Here is a 20,917-nt window from a genome sequence, read left to right as displayed (position 1 = left end):
GAATGTCTTAATCCACTTCATGAAATCTCACATGGAATGCAGTTAATGGCTCTGATCACACAGATCAAAGAAATATCAGTTCAGAGTAGGTGAGGTGGAAGAGTTAGGAAGGATTGATCAAGAAAATGGAAAAACTAAATATTACAAAGGTTTGGCTCGATTGAATCATTTAATTGTGGTTTGATTTTTCAGGGGTCTTTTAAGCCATCCTGTTTTGTTCATCAGTGCTGTTAACTGGTGACATCCCTCTTTCTTTCAGTTATGCTATATTTGTTAAGGGACAGTAATTTTCAGCTGAGGGATGAATGAGACAATGTAGGTGTGTCAGTCTGAGTTTAGCATCCTGCAGCTTATGTATGTTACTTCATCATTTATTTTGTTTGCTTGTTTATTTATTACTTACATGTCATAGTCCAGAGTTCCAACAATTTTCCAGAGTTTTGTATGGAAAAGTCTGTAGAATGATTCTTTCTTCTTCCCTCCTTGAGAAATGCAATCTATCTGAGTTTACATGACCAAGAATGGTCATAATTTCTGTTCAAACTTTTACCAAATTCACCTTTTATTGTAAACCAAGTCAAGAGAAGGTTTGATTTTGAAAGACCATGATAAAAGAATTATTTGAAACATCTTTTTTAAATTTCTTGGCTAAGCTTTTACTTCAAGCTTTAAAATATGGAAAACTTTTCACAGTCTACCAGAGTAGGGATTTAACTTTCTAGGGATAATAATCAGATTTTTATGTAGTGCTTACAATAAGGCTAGCAGAAATTGTTCTGAAGTATATCTGCTTATAAGATGCTGCACATCTTGTTTCCTTCTAACCTATTGTAGTAAAGTGTAATAGTCTGTATCAGAAGCCTTGAAAATACTCTACAAGCTTTAGTGGGAGAACTGCCATTATGGGATTCTGGATCTTGGGAATTTTTGGAAGAGGTTCTCCTTCAAATGGCTGAAAAAGTGTTCCTGCGCTGTCTGATTCAATATTCCACTGCAGCATCTACTTAATCTTTTTTTTTTTTTTCTTCTTTTTGGCATAATACACATTTTTTGTGTACCTCCTCCTCAGGCTTTCTGTAAGGCACTTTTCAGAGATTTTAACAAAATGTTGAAACCTCACTGTACCTTTTTGAGGCATATATAGTGCTTATCTTTATATTATGGAAAGGAAAACCATCTTGCTTAGTTGAGGTGTTATCAAAGCTAGATTTATTTTCTGACTTCAAGTTAGAAAATTTGTATATAATGAGGACACTAATTACTTCTACAGATAGTAATGGAAAATAGAAACGGAAAATGGAAACCCTAACTGTATGCTTTGTTTCACCCAGGTATTTTTCCTTAGAGTGAATAGTACATTGAATCAAGTTTATCAAAATCTAGGATACCTCTGCAGGATTTAGAGGGTCATGTTTTACAAGTCTAGAATTTGTTGATGTGTCATATTAGATATATATTAGCCACATTTTTGTCTCTGATTATGATCTTTGTAAGACCCTGGGTTCCTTCAAGGGACTGAGAAAGGGAGAAGGAAAAATTTCTTTCAAGCTGTTCCAGTGTAGGTTATTGTGGTTTAATGATTTTTCCATACAGGTTCTAATGCAGCACAGGATCAAGCATGGATATGTAGTTCATGAGGTTTCTCTTTTTGAAATGTTAGAAAGTTTACATGGTACCCAGTATTGTCTTGGACATTTTGGAGAAGGAAGGAATATGTTGGCATACTGGAATTTATGGTTAACAGTTCCGAGAGTTCTTGAGTTTCTTGTACTTTGAAGAATCAGAGTTGGCTTTTATTCTCATTGAAAACTGGTGTATGAGGATTATCTTTCTCTGTTTATTTAGTCACTGTGTCTTGGCTGTCACTGTTGGCTCTTGTATGTTGTAGGGCTTTCTCTGACATTACTTTGAGAGTTAATTCATTCTGGTTCTTTTTCTGAAAATACCTCTTAAATATTTGACTGTGTAAAAGCACTTTTATGATAGCTTGTGTTCATATCTAACTTCATGTTGTTTAGTGTCAACGCTGTTAAGAAAGCAGGACATACCAGTTTCCCTTTATCTTTCTCCTTCAGTTGCTATTCTGTCCTGAGAAAGTGTCTCCCAGCTGGAATATGATTGTGGTAAACTAGTAAACTCGTAACTACCAGCTGAGAAGTAAATGCAAGATCAGATCTTGAAATGTCACTGACGTGCTGCTAGAAGATCTAGCTGACTGGATTCAGTTTAAATACTTAGCAAACTAGCCTCTGCTAGTATGCTAGAAAACCTGCAACTGAAACTTATTCATGTCTGACTTCATCCCTGCATAAGTTTTAGTTTTTAATTTACCATGTAACCTGCATTATAAGCACTGTACTTTACAATGGAGAAAATTACTGCTTTTATGTCCCTAGTTTCAATCTTACACATTTCCTAGTACTGTTGAATGTCACCAACAAAATATCCTCCCCCAAATCAGGAAGTCCTAAGTGTTATTTCTCTTTGAAATAGCAGCACTCACAAACAGGAACCACTATTTTGGAGAACTCTGGAAGACTCTAGAAGTCACTGAAGAAGACTGAAATGAGCAGCAGCAGTTTTGTTTTGTTTTGTTTTTTTTTGGAGGTGGTGGTGGTGGGTTGAAGTAAAGCAGTTGTCCTGGCTTATTTGCCCTGAAAGCCAGTGCTATGGAGAAAATTCTGGGTTCTAGAAGGGCACAGAGAACTAAAGGTTTGGGTTGAAAACAAGTGAGCTAAGCAGAGCTGTAACACTTTACTTGCTGGTACTCCAGACATTTGACATTTAATATTTGGTTATCAAACCAAATGAAGTTTATTGCTGCCAAATGAGATTGTGAGGCCTGGCTTACTGGGGGAGAAAGAACTTCTCAGGTTTTATATTTGGGAAGATTTAGAAGTGATTTTTTTTTAATCAAAGAGGTTCAAAGTGGTTAGAAACTTACTCACTCTTGAGATAAATGGAGCAGTTTCCAGAGAAAAGGCAATACATTGGTCTCTGAAAGAATGTGGGCAGGAGAGATACAATACCCAACACGGCATATTTCTTGAAGAAAACACTGTTAAATTTAAAGTAAACAATGCATGTTTAGCTTATTATTTTACCCTTCTTCTCTGTTCCCTTTATTTATGAATAAATGAAAAATACTGTCCAATCTGTTTTACATCGCTGTGTTTATGAGCTAGCCATAAATTCTGGAAGATAAGCCTGTAGTCAAGCTGATTCCAGGTGGACTTGCTGATGAAGGAGTATGTGATAAACAAGTGGGTGACATCAACAGGTGTTCCAGTCCCAGAACAGGGTGAATCTACGAGATGGGAGGGGGAGTGGGGTCAAGGGTACAGCTCATCCCTGCCAATGTAACAGAGACTCTCTAGTTTGCTTGGAGAGGTTTACCTACAGACAGCTCCTTTGTTTGAATGTGCTGAGCAGATTACAAACGTAAACGTGCTTTACAAAAATCACTCCCATTGTTATGTCAACTATTTGTAATAATTGTCTCCTATATTAAGAAAAAATTAAACTGAGAAAAACAGTTTGTATAAAAATTCTGTTTTCATTGTGTATGGAGCTAATGACTATTTACTGATGGTTTTTATATTATCTTGGAGTTAAACACATTTTTTTCATGAAGAAGTTAAGTGCATTGGCATGACTTAAAAAAAGTGTCCTTTTAATTCACTTTCTATTAATCTGTTAAAGTATAATAAAATGTGAATGTTATTGGGGACAGAAATTTCAAAAGTTAAAAGCTACTAGGATTGATAGTTTTGTAAATTGGTTTTAAGTATTTTGAATTTATAACTATCATTATGTTGCTAAATAACATTTACTCTGGAATGACTGATTTCCTTTTGCACTAATTCAAAAATATGACAGCTATCGTTTTATAGTAAGCATAAAAATCAGTGCGGTAACGTTAGTGTTGGAAGTTTTATTAACAAAAACTTTAAGTATTAGCACATGAGTTACAATTCCCATGTGTTTTCCAAAATTTGCTGGAACTGAACTGAATGTTAAATTCTGAACTTTTGACTAGCCACTTTAAACTACCTAATTTTAGTGGTAGGAGTAGGCAAAGATTTTCTTGAATAAAACAACTGGTAGGCAGTTGGCTGTGTTGATACAAGAAATCGATCAGAAATCTTTGTGGCTATATTGGTTCAAAAGGATGAGTTTTGAACTGCCCGTGGGAACCATTTTGTTTCTCAGCTGCAATCTGTTTCAGCTAAGACATTTTCTAGTGTGGTTGGTCGAATCAGTAATACTGCTTTTCTCTTTTAAAAGAGTGTATAATCTGGACTTGTGGAAAAAGAAAGAATGAAAGAAAAATCAGGGTTGATTAGTACACACTGGTGGGCTAAGCTGTTGTGGAGAGAGGCTGGGATCTTTGTGGAACATATAGATGCCATCTTTTGAGGTGTAAGTAGAGTAAGTGCATTGGATGCATTGTGCCATCATGTGGTTCTACCTTTCTAGGGATTGAAAGAGCTTGTGATGGTGGTTCTATATGGATAGTGGTATGAGATAGCATGAATTTTTTCTGATGTGAACAGGCATCATCTCGTGTTGCTCACACCGTCTTATCACAGAATCACAGAATTTCTAGGTTGGAAGAGACCTCAAGATCGAGTACAACCTCTGATCTAACGCTAACAGTCCCCACAAAACCATATCCCTAAGCTCTACATCTAAACGTCTTTTAAAGACTTCCAGGGATGGTGACTCCACCACCTCCCTGGGCAGCCTGTTCCAGTGCCTAACAACCCTTTCAGTAAAGAAGTTCTTCCTAACATCCAGCCTAAAACTCCCCTGGCGCAACTTAAGCCCATTCCCCCTCGTCCTGTCACCAGGCACGTCGGAGAATAGACCAACCCCCACCTCACTACAGCCTCCTTTAAGGTATCTGTAAAGGCATAAAGTATCTGTAAAAGCAATAAGGTCGCCCCTGAGCCTCCTCTTCTCCAGGCTGAACAAGCCCAGCTCCTTCAGCTGCTCCTCGTAGGACTTGTTCTCCAGGCCCCTCACCAGCTTCGTCGCCCTTCTCTGGACCCGCTCAAGCACCTCGATGTCCTTCTTGTAGCGAGGGGCCCAAAACTGAACACAGTACTCGAGGTGCGGCCTCACCAGAGCCGAGTACAGGGGGATGATCACCTCCCTAGCCCTGCTGGTCACGCTGTTTCTGATACAAGCCAGGATGCCGTTGGCCTTCTTGGCCACCTGAGCACACTGCTGGCTCATATTCAGCCGACTGTCCACCATCACTCCCAGGTCCTTCTCTGCCTGGCAGCTCTCCAACCACTCATCTCCCAGCCTGTAGCTCTGCTTGGGGTTATTGCGCCCCAGGTGCAGGACCCGGCACTTGGCCTTGTTGAACTTCATGCAGTTGACCTCAGCCCATCGGTGCAGCCTATCCAGATCCTCCTGCAGAGCCTTCCTACCCTCAAGCAGATCGACACACGCACCTAGCTTGGTGTCATCTGCAAACTTACTGAGGGTGCACTCAATGCCCTCGTCCAGATCATCGATGAAGATATTAAAGAGGACCGGCCCCAGCACCGAGCCCTGGGGAACGCCACTAGTGACTGGCCTCCAACTGGACTTGACTCCATTCACCACGACTCTTTGGGCCCGGCTATCCAGCCAGTTTCTAACCCAACGAAGCGTGCGCCAGTCCAAGCCTAGGGCAGCCAGTTTCTTGAGGAGAATGCTGTGGGAGACGGTGTCAAAAGCCTTGCTGAAGTCAAGGTAGACCACATCCACAGCCTTTCCCTCATCCACCCAGTGCGTCACTTTGTCATAGAAGGAGATCAGGTTCGTCAAGCAGGACCTGTCTTTCATAAACCCATGCTGACTGGGCCTGATCGCCTGCTTGCCCTGCAAGTGCTGCGTGATGACTCTCAAGAGGATCAGCTCCATGAGCTTCCCTGGTACTGAGGTCAAACTGACAGGCCTGTAGTTTCCCGGGTCTGCCCTCTGACCCTTCTTGTAGATGGGCGTCACGTTTGCTAGCCGCCAGTCAACTGGGACCTCCCCCGATAGCCAGGACTGCTGATAAATGATGGATAGGGGCTTGGCCAGCTCCTCTGCCAGTTCTCTCAGTACCCTTGGGTGGATCCCATCCGTCTCCATTGACTTGTGCACATCCAAGTGCTGTAGCAGGTCACCAACCAGTTCTTCGTGGATGGTGAGGGCCACATCCTGCTCCCCATCCCCTTCCACCAGCTCAGGGTACTTGGTATCCAGAGAACAACCAGTATTGCCACTAAAGACTGAGGCAAAGAAGGCATTAATCACCTCTGCCTTTTCCTCATCTCTTGTAACTAAGTTTCCCCCCGCATCCAGTAAAGGATGGAGATTCTCCTTAGTCCTCCTTTTTGTGTTGATGTATTTATAAAAACGTTTTTTGTTATCTTTAACAGCAGTAGCCAGATTGAGCTCCAGATGAGCTTTGGCCTTCCTAATTTTGTCCCTGCACAGCCTCGCAACATCCTTATTGTGGCCTGCCCACTTTTCCAAAGATTATAAACCCTCTTTTTTCTCCTAAGCTCAAGCCACAGTTCCCTGTTGAGCCAGGCTGGTCTTCTTCCCCGCTGGCCCATCTTTGGGCACATGGGGACAGGCCGTTTCTGCGCCATTAAGATTTCCCTCTTGAAGAGCACCCAGCCTTCCTGGACCCCTCTGCCCTTTAGAACCGCCTCCCAAGGGACTCCACCAACTACTGTCCTGAGCAGCTCAAAGTCAGCCCTCCGGAAGTCCAATACAGCGGTTTATGTTGCTCACTCTCTATTTGGATCAGCTGGAAGGTACTCAGCTGCTTTACATCTCTGTCCTTTTGCCAGTTCTTAATGTCATATGTAAATATGGATGAATAAAACAGGTACGAAGATCTTTGTTTGGTTCTTTGATTAACAAATGGTTCCAAAGGATGGAGGAAGGGAAAAAAAGAAAAAGGCTGCATAATACACTAAGGTAACAAGTAGTGGTACAGGAAAGCATCAGCAACCTTGTGGAGCCTGTAGTGGTCATCAGGAAGAGAGAGTAGAATAGTAAAAAAGGTCAGAAAACTGGTTCCTGGATGCAGTGGCACATACTGACTGCAATGTGTGCTGGAACAGAAGTGGGATTAGGAGGGAGAAAGACAATGGATGCTAGTTTGCCTTCTGTTACCCAAGGGATGGTACTACCGTATATTTAATGCTTGACTAGTAACGTCAGAATTACTTAAAAAAAAAAATTAAAAAATACTTTGCTTTAAATGTATTAATTTATGCTGGTACAATAAGTAATTCTTAACAGTGAAACACAGTAGTGCTTCTTCACATTTTACTTTCACGTGGAGCTTCATAACACCAAAACCACTTTCATAAATAATAAATATATATAGTATGGCATATAAGTTAAACAGTTAACAGTAAGGGACTTCAAGAAATAAACGTCACTACTGGAGCTGGTCATGAGTGGCAGGTGATGACGTGAAGATTTATAAAGTTTGACTTTGAATTTAGCAATTTTTGCCACTTATATGAACTTCTCTTTAGGATAACCCAATTTTGGAGTTTTGTAAAGTGTTGTATATTTCCAGAGCAAGCAACAGAGTTGCTGAAATAGGTAGTTGCTGAGGAAAAACAACTTAGACTAAACTGACAAGCAATTTACTTGGTCTTTGAAATGGTTTATGTGCTAGCTATCAGATCTGGTTTGGCTTTATTTTCGGGGAAAATGATGGTGTTTTCAGATTGCCAAGTTTTACTAGTAAATGTGCTGCCAGAGCTTGGGAAAAATAAGTCAAGGCCTCTTAAAATTACATAGTGTTGAGTGAAAAGCCAGAGTTTTTGTGTACCAAAAATCCTCATCCTTTCAAATATAATTATATATATATATGATGTTATAAAATGACCTATATTTAATTTCCTTTCAGATTGCCACTTTGTTACTCCGCCTTATACATCTATGGCATTTTAAACAGACATTTCTCACAGTGTACTAGCATGCTCTGTTTAGAATATTCATTGCCTCATTATTTTTGGGAGATGTGATTTCACTGTACCATTTTCAGGGAAAAGATAATTTCTAATATTGGCAAATCCATTCTAGCTGTAAACAAAGTAGTATATTTTGCTTCTTGTCTTCCACAAGATCAGGAGAGCTGACTTAACAGCTTTTTGATTTTACACCATCTGGAGGTTTGTATTTGGCTTATGAAATGATGTCACATGCTTTGCACCAAAGAGATACTATGTAGCTAAAGGTTGCATGCAGTTCGAGCTGAGGTAGTTTTATTTCACATTAAGAGAAATCTGAAAGTCTGGGTTCATGATTAGTGGAGACAGAAAGGAGAATGTAGGGAAGCAGAAAATGACTGACATAACTAATGTTCTTGTAAACCCCCACATTGCATTCCTGTGAATAGAAAATAAATCTGTACACCTAAGACCACACACAGTATGAGTTGCCTACTCACTCTCCCAGACTGGCACTGGGTCAAATTTCTGGCTTTCTGAAAACTTGAGTAGAGCACTGATTTCAGAATGGCTCCTCACTGTGTGTGCTAGTTTGGGAGAAGATAAACCTATTCTATCAAAATACCTGGGCTTTGTTGTCTAGGTGTGGCCTTTTTGGGTTGGTGTTCTGCTGTATCAGTTTCAAGACATCTGACCACTGGTTGATGGTGAGTAGGAAAGTATAGTTGTACTTGGTAGATTTTTTTTTTTTCTTCCCAACCCTGGTGTCAGGACAGAATCTAATTTTAGCTCCACAACAAGTAGCTTCTGGGAAGACAGACTGGAGATAGTGCTGTACCCTGTACTTGCAAGGAGAAAACAATGACACAGATAGAAAACCATGCTGTGAGCAGAATATTCTCCTTTTCTGATGTTACAATCATGGAATCATTTGGGTTGGAAAAGACCTCTATGATTAGTAAGTCCAGCTGTAAGAGGTTTTAATTTGAGCTCTCATGTGGACTTGGCTTTTGGTAGTTTTTGGCTGGGAGAGAGTTGATTTTTTTTTTTTTTTTCCAACTCTCAACAAAAAATATTCAACAAATATTTTTTGAAAGAGGGGAAAAGAGGGAGCATCAAATAGGATACAGTCTTAAAAACAACAGCAAAAAAAGGTAGGAAAATGTATGGTTTACAAAAGATTAGTCTGAATCTCTGTGATCCAGATTGAAACGTGAAATGCTGTGTCAGCAACCCAGGTCAGTAGCCTCTCATCATATCTGAGAAACATTTCTGTTTCACCAGGAGGGGGAAATTCCTTTAGGAAGGAATTTTCTCCTAATTCTTTGGAAGTCAAACTCCAACTGGAACAGAAGACTGAGCATTTTCTGATCTGTGGTTCATTTGGAAAGGGCTGGGAAATAAGACAATCTTCCAAGTATGACATTGCATTTTTCTGTGGCTTGGAGTTGACATCATGGTGAACAGTGTTTCTGCAGCAGCCAGAAGCTCTAAGCTGCCAGAGAGAGGAGTGGGAGCAGGAAATGCTAGGACTGGAGTGGAGGATCTGCCACCTCACGCTGTGGTTGCTCACTCATACTCTTTCCTTCCCAGCACTTGCACTGTTCCTGTTTGAAGCGGGGTTTCTGGGATTGAGAGTCTTTGTTTCAGCTCTTTTAGAACATTTTCCTTGGTGCAACCAAAGGTGTGAATGCAGTTTTAAGTTTTATTTGAAGCTATTAAGGCTTCAAATTCATTTAATTAATGAATTATTAAATGAAAACTGTCATTGCTTTATAGTAACAACAATCTCTTGTGAAAATTGGGGTTCCAGGCAGGATTTCACCTCTTACATCTGCATGTATGCAAATCTTAAGTCTGAGCAACTCCTTATGGAAGAGTTCAATTCACCTTAAAGACATGAGTATTTATTCATTTTAATTCATTCAGAATTAAAAAATAAATAAATGTTATTGACCTGGAAGAACTGATCAGAGGTGTAAACTACTTACATAAACGTGTGTGCAGTAATCTATTTATGGTGTAAATGTGAAAAAAGTACATTTCTGCATTTAGCTTTGGTCCAGACAACGCTGAAGCACTATGTGTCTGATCCTCTGTGGCACAACCCATATGCTAACGTAAAGGCTTTTGTGTGGCTGGCCAGAAAGCTAACCAGGGAAAGAAAAGATGGAGATTGTGGAGTCCAGTATACATTTCTATTTGGTAGTAAGGAAAACCACCAAGCACCGTCTCTCCTCCCTCAGGGTTAAATTCGCTTCTGTTTAGGGAATAGAAATAACTTCTGTCATGTTACGAGCTGGCTAGTGGTGAAAGGAAATGCAGGAAGGTCCAGTCATGTGCTGTTTAATTACAGCTGTGTAAGGCAGAATCAGGCCCAAGGAATTGGAGTGGATGGGGCTCTGCTCCACTTTCCCATAGTCAGGTTTTCGACATAGGCTTCCCAAAAAACGGAACCATCTGTTTTTTTATCCTCTCACCCCTCCTTATGGGGCTCCCATGTTTTGATGGCTAAAATCCTGATTTCTGAGTTTAATTTTGTGAGCAGTTGTGACAGGATATGTTGTGAATAAATGTGTGAAGAGCACCAAGAACTGTCTGCTAAGCCCTCAGGGTGGGGAATGGATGCACACAGAGGAAAAGGCTTTTGGCTTGGGAAGTGCCATTCAGCCACACAGAACAGAACTGTATCTTGCATGGGCGTAACCTACTGTGTTATCCCAGTCCCCAGGGAAACAGTGTCAGTGCTTTGTTTACCAGTGGTTCTGATCACCTTCAACAACCTTTAATTAAAAGTATAAAACAGATGCTTACTGGCAGTTGGCAAATGAAACCTGCAGTTTTTCCTTCTCTTTTGGAGCTCCTGCTGCAATGCTATGCTGAGCTTCTGAGCTGCAACCTAAAGGTGCAAGTGAGTTTTTTGTGATTTGACTTAAAGGATTGCTTAAAGACATGCAGCAAATAAGTGATTAAAAAAAAAAAAAAAGTGATGAGTTTCAGATGAGGTCTTTCACTGTTAGCTGCTGTAACCATTTTTCATAGTCAAAGAATTATGTTTGAATCTAATACTGCATGCTGCTTACTAACTGCAAGACCCTATTAAAAAAATAAACTAAATACAGTAGAGAATATATATATATATATATATATATATATATATATATATATATATATATTTTTTTTTTTTTTTTTTCCAGCGTATAGAAAAGCAATGAGCCATTTTAAGAGCAGGAAGAACATGCATTTTGAGATCCAACAGGTCATCTAAATTAGTCCCAAACCAAGTTTTAAAGTGGCATTGCAAAGACTTCTGCTCAGAATAAATTTAGCATTACAAAACTCAGAATATAAATAAAAATAAATCAGATGTCTGTTGATTATTTTGTACATAAACATATTCTGTTCATAGAATCATAGAAGGTTGGAAAAGGCCCCCCAAGATCATCTTGTTAAATCATCCTACTACCAATGTCACCCACTAAACATGTCCCTTAGCACCAGGTCCAAACTTTCCTTAAACACCCCCAGGGATGGTGATGCCACTACCTCTGTGGGCAACCCATTCTAACGCCTGACTACTCCTTCTGAGAAGAAATTTCTCCTAATTTCCAGACTGAACCTCTCCTGGCTCCCCTGAGGTACCTTGATTAACTAGAAAAAATAGTGCTTACTGTATGTGACTTGAACAGTTCTAACTGTACAACCTAAAGATGAAAAACTAACATCTATATCCTTTTGGCTACTTCCATCTAGCTTTTTACTATGAATAAACTTTGTGAATTTTTAGGTAATGTAAATTTTAAAGCCTAATTCTTTATTTTCTGACATCTGTATGTTAGAAATTTGGATTAGTGAATCTAAGATTTCGCACTTGTCTGACTTCCTGTAGCTTTGGCTAGATGGTGAATTATTTTAGACTGCCACATCATATATTTTCAGTCCAGACTTGTCTTCTCAATAGTGTACCTAGCAGCCAGAACAAGCCTGTATGAATCCACTTAATGTGAACACCTCCTGGTATCAGTGCTGTAGATGAAAACAGTATTAGACAAATGGCCACTGTTCAAGAACTGTCTTTTGTGATGACAAAAGATTGCACTGTTTTTATCTTACTTCTCTACTTTTCATAAAATGATGGTGCTGTGGTAAAGGCTTGTAAACCTCGCTAATGTTCTCCATTCCCATGCTGCCCTCCAGTGCTTTCTGTGCTGCATAGTGGCTTTCTTGCTCTGGGTGGAGCCAAAGTGCAAATACGAAAGTAGGTCTCTAACAGTATTTTTAGTATCCTCTCCTGGACTGGAAGTTTCAGTGTGTTAACCAGTCTTCTGGAAAATTGAAATACTTCACTAAGAATAAAGTTTCTGTAACCTAGGCTTGAATTTGGGAGTTAGAGGCTGCACAAGGAATGCAAAATGGAATCCAGAGTGCTTAATCACAGATGCTACGAATGGATTTGTTTTGCTGTTCTGTTTAAATCTATCAGATTGCATATGCAATTATTTGCTAAATTATCCTAACCTTACTGGGTATACCGTATTTTCTTGAATTAATTATTTTATCTACAAAACAGTTTGCAATAATGAGGATCACATAACAACAACAACAACAATAAAACCTCTCTTGGTCTTTCAAAACTTCTTACATAATGATTTTTTTTTTCCTCCAAAGTTTCCCCATCCAGTGTTCTACAGTGTGTTGTCTGAAACAGTATGTGCAAGCAGGTATGATCTAGTTGAAGTGCTCATTGAAGGGACCAATGCATGTAAGGTGCAACTCTTACGGTACCAATTGTTAAACCTAAACATACACTTTAGGTGTAATGAATAGAGATGTCTACTTTTTCATTACAAAAATACCTTTTATATCAAAAGTATTAATAGTAGAATTTAGGTGGTAGGTAATTCTTGGCATTAGTGAATTTAGCTTAAAATATGCTTCGATATCTTTGTTTAGCCTAAAATATGCTAGTGGCAGGGGAGGGGGAACATGATGACTTGAGAGATATTCCAATTCAGTTTAACTTTGGTTCTCTTTTGTTCACAATTCTACGTTATTTGTCAGCGTAATTTAGCTTGCCTTTGCACATACTTTCTAAAGAATTCTTTGAGTAATAATATTAGGTGTTCTTTCCATTTCAGTGAAACGTAGAGCTTCTCATTTTACTAATTACCAAGGTCAGTATAGATTACATGCGTCATATTTTGGATCCTCTATGTTCTACTGTCAGCTCAAGTCTGGATCTTTAGATTCTTGAATTAAGACAGTGTTAATCCCTATTCATTTTATTCTTCTCTACTATATAAAAAGCTGCACCATTTAAACTTACAAAATCTCATTTTCTAGCTCTGCTTTTCTGCTGCAGTTTCACCTTGTGGTTTCGCTTTCACTGCACTGTCATATCTTTGTAAGCATTCAAGTATGTGCTTTACTGGCATGGAATTCCATTATGATATTTTAATTTAAGGAAACTGTGACAAAATCTCTGACTGAAACTTTCTTGAAACTTGACAGCTAATATTTGGACTAATGTGTTAGATGTTCTCAAAGATTGTATCAGTGAGCATCTTGACAGTGACCACTTCCTCTTCTCTTCACAGTGTGCAAAATAGCACATTTTTCCATTTGGGATTATAACTTACTCTATGATAACTACTCTAGGCACTGGTTACGTAGAAAGACAGTACTAAAAAGGCATCTGTGAAGTAGGGTTGTTAAATTTACTTGAGAAAATTAAACTTTCCTGTCTTTGTTTTGGCACCTATTTGTCATTTCAGTTCTTGTGCTCCTGGATCCTTATCCCTACTGCTTTGGCCCTGTCCTTTTCCAGTTCCTTGAACAGGTGTCCTGTCATTTAGATTTACCTACATTCCTTGCTTTTTTTCTTTGATAATTATGCTACTCTCCATCTCCTCTTGTTTGTTGTGGAGGAGAGTCAACTATTTTTATTCCTTATTTCTAAAGGCTTTTATGCGTATCAAGGCTTTTTAATTGCTGTTAGCAGTAGAGCTGCTTACAGAAACAACTATATGGAAATAGTAGTCAGCATCAAGTGATCTATGGATTTTTTCCAGACACCAGCAACTATTTGCCTGACCTCAATTTGAGAACTGTTGAAATTGCATTAAGAGAATGATAAAGTTGCGTCCCTGAGCATTTATATAGCAGGAAATGAGAAAACAAGGGATATTACATATACTATCTGGGCCATTAGAATGCTTGTTCAACTTGTGAGTTTTCTTTTTCTTTTGGAACTTTGTAGAGTTTCTAAAGGCAGATAGAAAGCAGTCATGTAATGCAGAACAGTTAGGTGAGGTTCTCTATTAAGACACTTCAGTGTATGAAAATCTTTGAAATATTCATAGTTATATGCAATAGAAAATTGTGCTTACTATAGAAAAGTACAATAAGATCCATTTATTAAGAGACTTATGAGAGATACTCTGGAGAAAAGTGGAAAGCCTTATCGTTGACCATTTGCTGTATCTTTGTTAAATAGTTCTGTTTCTGATATATGTCCAAATCTGTGTACTGACTGTAGTATTGAGCCACCTCATGGCTTTAACAGTTAAACTGAAAACAAGATACAGAGCACTATTTTCAATGAATTATATATTTAATAGGTCATTTTTGTGTGTGTGTGTGTGTTATATATGCATATGTCAAGATCGGACTCTCTTAGTGTCATGCTTAAAACTTTGACTCTTCTACTTTATTCTGTTTATGCTTTGGTGCTAAAACTGCTTTATTTTTAATTACATTTTAACAACTAGAAGTGTCCCTTTGGTCCGAGATACAGGTGGAAAATCTACATTAAAAAAAAAAAAAAGTTTCCTAGGTGACGCAAATTAAGTAAAATAAATAAAATATGTTGTTCACCTTTACTAACACCTAAATGCGTTTCATTTACTTACTGTAGGTTGATGCCTTGCGGTTACGATTGGAAGAAAAAGAAACGTTTCTTAATAAGAAAACAAAACAACTTCAAGACCTCACAGAAGAGAAAGGAACCCTAGCTGGAGAGATTCGAGATATGAAAGACATGTTAGAAGTAAAAGAAAGGAAAATTAATGTCCTTCAAAAAAAGGTAGGATCATTGATGAAAGGATATGTTGTAAAATTTCTGAGACACATATAAAGGAAATGCACTTCTTAGAGCATATTACCTTTAAAATATTAAAAAAAGTGTGGAGTACGTCTGTAACAGTTAAGTAGTTCTGTAATATAGATGTGTTATCTTCCACGGGATTGTTTCTACAGTGTTATATTTTAATTGTATTACAAAAATACTACGTTCTGCAGTTTTCACAGAATTCTTGGAGTTAAACGGAAGTCCTAACAATTCTGACAAAACCTACTCCTCACTGTGAGGGATTCTGTTATCCTTACTAACACCAAATAGTATTCTTTCCAGATAATTCAAATAAAATGTGTGGGACTACTAAAAGATTAGTATACTGCATTTTTCTTTAAAGACATTTTGGTGGAGAGGGAGGGAAGGAAGTGGAAAAGGAAACTAAATTTAAGTAAATTTTCTGCTTTTCCTATGCATGATAAGCTATAGACATTGAGAATGGAGGCTCTCTCCAGTAATCCAAACTTTTCTTTATTAGCAATGATGATGATAGATATACTATTCTACAATGTCATGGTGGTTTTTCTCAATGACTCATATAAGGTTCACATTCTTTATCCATGCTTTTGTCTGTGTTTGGCTAAATACATGAGTTTAATAAACCCAAGTCCTTATTTTTCAGAAACAGAGAAGGTCTTAGGTACCCATCCAATTTAATCTTGTTCTGGAATCTCCTTCTGAATATTTGCATTTTTAGCAATGCTGATGATATGAAAAATAGCAAATATTAAGCCTTTTTTTGTTGTGCTGAATGCTGTTTAATTTTGGACATCACTTCAGAATTTTGCAGAAAATAATGCATCTTTTCTAATGGTTTGTGTTTTTTAATCAAACCAAGAATTTACAATTGGTCTTGTATTTAGATCAGGAGGAGGGATTTGGATTCATTGATAAAAAATTGTGTGATGAGTAATAATCCATCACAGAGCTGTAGTCATTGTCTGCCATGGCTAGTAATATGCAACAGGGTGCTTTTTTCTGTTTTTAACACATCATGGTTATTTTATTATGGCTTGCAGATGGTCTTGTTGCTTTTGCATCTGACTTCTTAATGAAAATAATCACTCTCAAATTATGCTATCTCTGCTCACTAAACGCTGGATTAAACACGTTATGACCTAGTGAGCTCTGGTCTACCACGTGATAAATCCTGTTAATAACTAAGTGCAAAATGAGAGCACTAAATTATTCTTTAAGATTGGGATTGGCATCTGAATATTTCAGAGGTTTTTATCCTGGTAAATATGCTTCATCAGGGAGCTGTGGAAGTTCAATTTTATTTTATTTGCTATTGGCTAAATAGTGCATATGAAGAATGAATCATTTATTACAAAAAAAAAAGTTAATTTGCATACTTTGACATTATTTATCATGTTGTACTTACATGTAAATTTGTTTCTCTGCAATACTTTGAGTAACATTATCATAATATATAGGTGTTAGCATACCCCAAAATAATATTATCAGGTCATTATTACACCATTTAATTTCAATATGAAAATAATACCGTATTGGAAAAAATATTTTTAGGTCACATTTTCAGCTTTGGGCCATTATTTTGCTTGTGCGTTATTGCCAATATGTTAGGGGATAAATTCACTTGCAAGTGATTTAAGTAGAGAAAAATTTGATATAAACATTGCCCTGCTCTAGTCACTCTTGTTTACACTTCCATGCTCTATATTTTTTTTAATTTAAAGCATGTTTTCATTGTTTATTTTTCATGTGTCTAGTGTACAAACACAAAATAGTAAATTCTGTATGTCACCAGTGCAAATCAGGCTTTGAAATAAAGCTGAAAAAAGTAAAAATCTATTTGCTTAGCTATTCAATCCCATTTTGGCAGTGCTTCTCAAGATCACGATTTTCTCGTGGTTATCCTTCTTGAGCATCCCACCATTCTTGGCAGTAGGTACAAGTTCATCCCAGGACTATAATGCTTGCATATAGAAGGGAAATGTTCTATGAGTTTCTCTCTCTCTAGTGTTTTCAAGTGTTCTAGTTTCTAGTGTTCTCTCTAGTGTGTCAAGGCATTAGTGCCTTGATATTAAAGAATGCTAGATGTGTTCACACTCACTATGTGAACTAATGCAACGCAGGGCATTCATATTTCATAGTCTTTATGTTCTATCAAAGGCTAAAGGAGCACAGCTCCTTTTTGGCCAGAGATTGTTCATTTAGTCGTGTTATTTCAAAAATATGTTGGAGTGTGTATAGTCGTAAGTCCCAGTGCTATAGTATTCTTTTGTAATATTTTTGAGCGGTCATTTTGCACAGATACTCAAATAGTCTAGTAGTGGATGCTGTGTTTTAAGAATAAGGTTCTCTGATGTACCTCTTCTCTTCCCAGTCTTGACAGCTTACCTTTCCAATGACAACCATATATGAGTATATTTTGCTGGAAAAATATATACTATCTATTGATTGCAGTCACTTTATCTTTTACATGAATCTCAATAAGAATCCTTTATGTCTTGCTGGATTGCATGTGTCTCTTCCATTTCTCCAACTTTTGCAAATTGCATATGGAAAACGATGAGGAGTTGTGGAAAGCGATGTGGACCATCCTATACTAGGAGCTGAAACAGTTGGGCCCTCTAGTGGATTGCAATTTCTTTACATACCTTCCAATAGGTCATTGTACCAGTCGATACATTAGTCTTACGAAAGCCCTTTTGAAAGTGAAAAGAATTGCTTCTAGTTTTTAGGTTCCTCCTGGGCATTAGATTCTTCAGTCTGTAATATTATAATATGTCTCCATTTGTTTTTTTCTATGCATGCAGGGCCAAATTTTATCTGTGTATTTTTACTTTTGATTTAAGAACATGTGAATAACCAGTTATTTTGCTGCCTTCATTTGTTGATGCAGGATAGATGGCTACATCTCTCTTCACTCAGCCTAAAATAATATTTATTTTAATGGTTGTATTGAAGTAATTGAGGAAGGAAGAATTTGTATATATTTGTGTATATATATATAGTTGTGTGTATATATATATATATATATATTTGTATATAAATTATTTATGTCAGTAATAACCTGAAACTGAGTAGGAAGAAATATGTAACTTAAAAAGATTCATTGTTTCATTCTATATTTTTTCTCTTGTATACATTACTGTTATCTGACATGGTGAAAAACACAAAAGAGACCAAATCAAAACTAGGAAAGCTTACCTGAAAGATTGTATTGTTTCTTCTTCTTTTTGGATAGCTGTTTTACTTACAGGATAGGATACCTTCTGAGGAAGGCTCCCTAACTAAGATGTGAAGGAAACAAAAACATTGGCAAGAAACCAGCCCTTATGAGTCCTATAGGATAGCATGGGAACATACATAAGGTGACTTGTTGCAGGAAAGAGTAATGGGTGAGCTAATTATGCATTGTCCTTCCATGCAGTGATTTTGGTGTAATTTTTAACCAAATTAAAAACAAACAAACAAACAAACACCACTGTGTTTAGTATAATTTGTAGGCTTAAAGGAGGCCCAACCCTGGAACAGCAAGCATTTAGAGGATTTGGATCAAGGTAGATTGGCATAGAGTAATAATAAACTTATGTCAATGTCAGAGGTGCAATATTACTTAATATTTCTTTCTTTTAGAATCTTTGGCACCACTGTTTCATTTTAGTGCCAGTAAAGTTGGGTATGCTGTTTTAATAGCCTTGTTTAACCTGGCAAAGCTAGTCTTACACCTCATATCTGTCAGTTTAGCATGCAGAGGGGCAGACCTCAGAATTCTTTATGTATTTCTTACCAGAATGTACAAGTTCTATGAATACGGCTGAGGTGTAGATTGAGGGGCAAAAGTGCTGAACTGGATGCCAATTCTTTCATACCCATTTTTGCTCCCAAATTTTCTCTTTCATACAGTGACTATAACTGGTGTGTTTTGTCCTGTAGGAATTTGGAGATATTTAAATACGTGTGCACACAGACGTTTATTTGTGTTGAAAACAGTAGCTGTTGAGACAAGAACAGAATGGAGGATGTAGAGCTGGATCATATTAGGACAACAGCTTGTGGAAATTCTTTTGTGGGGGTTATTATAAAAGCGCACCATGTAAAGGGGTCCAATATAATATTCTAATTTGAATTGCAACACAACTTTTTGTGTAAAATCTTACAGTTTCCATCTTAATAGTTTAAGCCTTGTGATTGATGAAGTGCTACATGACTGAGGGCCCTAATCTACCAACTAATTAGCATTTGTAGGAAATGTCATGAAGTCTTAGCTCTAATGTAATAATTGGAATTTGTACTTGGAGTGGCTGGACTGCGCACACTGTGATATTGTCCAGTTTGTGATACAATAAATTGTACAACACATTTTAATTTATGTCTTACTGTTAACCATCTTCCAAAAATAGTAAATTTACATATTGTCAGTTTGGGAGTGTACTAATACAAACAAATTATTTTTAATCTTGTATTTAGAAATTTGCATCAGTATTATCACTTGACACAGGAATTCTGGCTGAGAACACCACTTACATTGAAACTTTTAAAACCAGAATGGTCCAGGAGAGAGAGCAATTTCCTTCATTTGCTCTTAGCATGTAGAAAGTACCTTGCAGACAGAAACAACATTTGACTTTTTCGTAGTTTAATCAGTTAATGGTCATCCAGGGTGTTGTTACTGATCCCAATGCATTCTCATAAAAATGGATATGCAGTGATTCTGTAACAGAATGTAACAGAATGTTACAGAATTCATTCTGTAACATTCTGTAACAGAATGTTACAGAATCACTGTACAGAGTGCAGCTTTGATCCCCTTAAACTTTGGAGGTGGTACACACTGAAGCTGGGTGAATAAATAATAATAAAAAAATCTCGAATCAAACCAGTGCATCTCTTTGGATGCTCGTCACCTGTATACTGAGAAACTGAGAACATCATTAAGATCAGAGACAGTGATCATTTTCATTTTCTTTAAACTGTCATTTCTTTTTAACACATTACACTTTTAAGGTCACTGCAAAAATGTGACCTAAAAAAAGTTTGCTTAGTGAAGCTGAACCTGAATATTCATCTGTCCTAAAATGATGACTATAACAAGTTTATATAAGTTAGTGGACCTTGAAATCCATGATCATTATAAAGTTTTCCAGTCTGTGGTTGAATCTTTTGAAATTAATTTACTATTCACTAGTAAAGCTAGAAGCCTGGCATTTTTAATTTTCTCCCGATGACCTGCTTTTTTAAATCTTCTCTTTGAAAGGAGAATAACTGGATTGTACCCTTCTGACTACTGAGCTCTTTGAAAGTAATCACCTTCGTAGGGAAAATCATTGATTTTCTCAAATGAAGTTTCACGAGATTATGAAATCTACAAGCTGTTTTATCTAATGCCAGTTCTGTAAATGGATTTTGAATATCAGAATCATTGTGTATATTGTAAATCATGGACCCTGAAGGAAGTGAAGAAATACTGACTGAATCCCCTCATAGAGATCTGCTCATACTAACCATGTCTAAGCATGTCTTCTCTTTATTAATGACAGCCGTAAAATTCATGAAATGGCTGAAAATATTTGGTACCAGATGTCTGGAAGAATTCAGAAGAGTCGCTAGATTTCAATAGCAGTAGCAGAAACTACAAAAATGTTTTACAGTTTACAGAAATTACTCCCAAAATGAAGGGGAAGCATCTATTCTTCGGGATGGCCTTCATTTACTTGTCAGAAAATATTAGAAGAAGCAAGGTGTATGCAGTTTTCCAATAAACAGAGCCAAACTGCAGTTGGTCAAGCTAATACAGCTCATGTAACAATAATACACATTTCTGAAGAGGTAACAAAGGAGCTTGTTTGTT

At 37.5% G+C, this 20,917-nt stretch overlaps 1 protein-coding gene across 7 annotated transcripts in view; it reads left to right on the top strand.

The window, feature by feature from the left end:
• Positions 1-20,917, top strand: part of ERC2 (ELKS/RAB6-interacting/CAST family member 2) — a 550,520-nt gene that overhangs the window by 171,694 nt on the left and 357,909 nt on the right. For all 7 annotated transcript variants that reach the window (XR_011812383.1, XR_011812382.1, XR_011812380.1 and 4 more), the window contains exon 7: positions 14,881-15,048. Coding sequence is in view for 2 of the 7 variants with exons in the window: in XM_072044083.1 (XP_071900184.1) it covers positions 14,881-15,048 (168 nt within the window). In the remaining 5 variants the exon portion in view is untranslated. The remainder of the gene's footprint in view (positions 1-14,880; positions 15,049-20,917) is intronic.

The sequence above is a fragment of the Anas platyrhynchos genome, chromosome 13 (genome assembly GCF_047663525.1).
Source record: "Anas platyrhynchos isolate ZD024472 breed Pekin duck chromosome 13, IASCAAS_PekinDuck_T2T, whole genome shotgun sequence".
Classification (NCBI taxonomy): Eukaryota; Metazoa; Chordata; class Aves; order Anseriformes; family Anatidae; genus Anas; species Anas platyrhynchos.
This window is presented reverse-complemented; position numbering and strand designations above follow the sequence as displayed.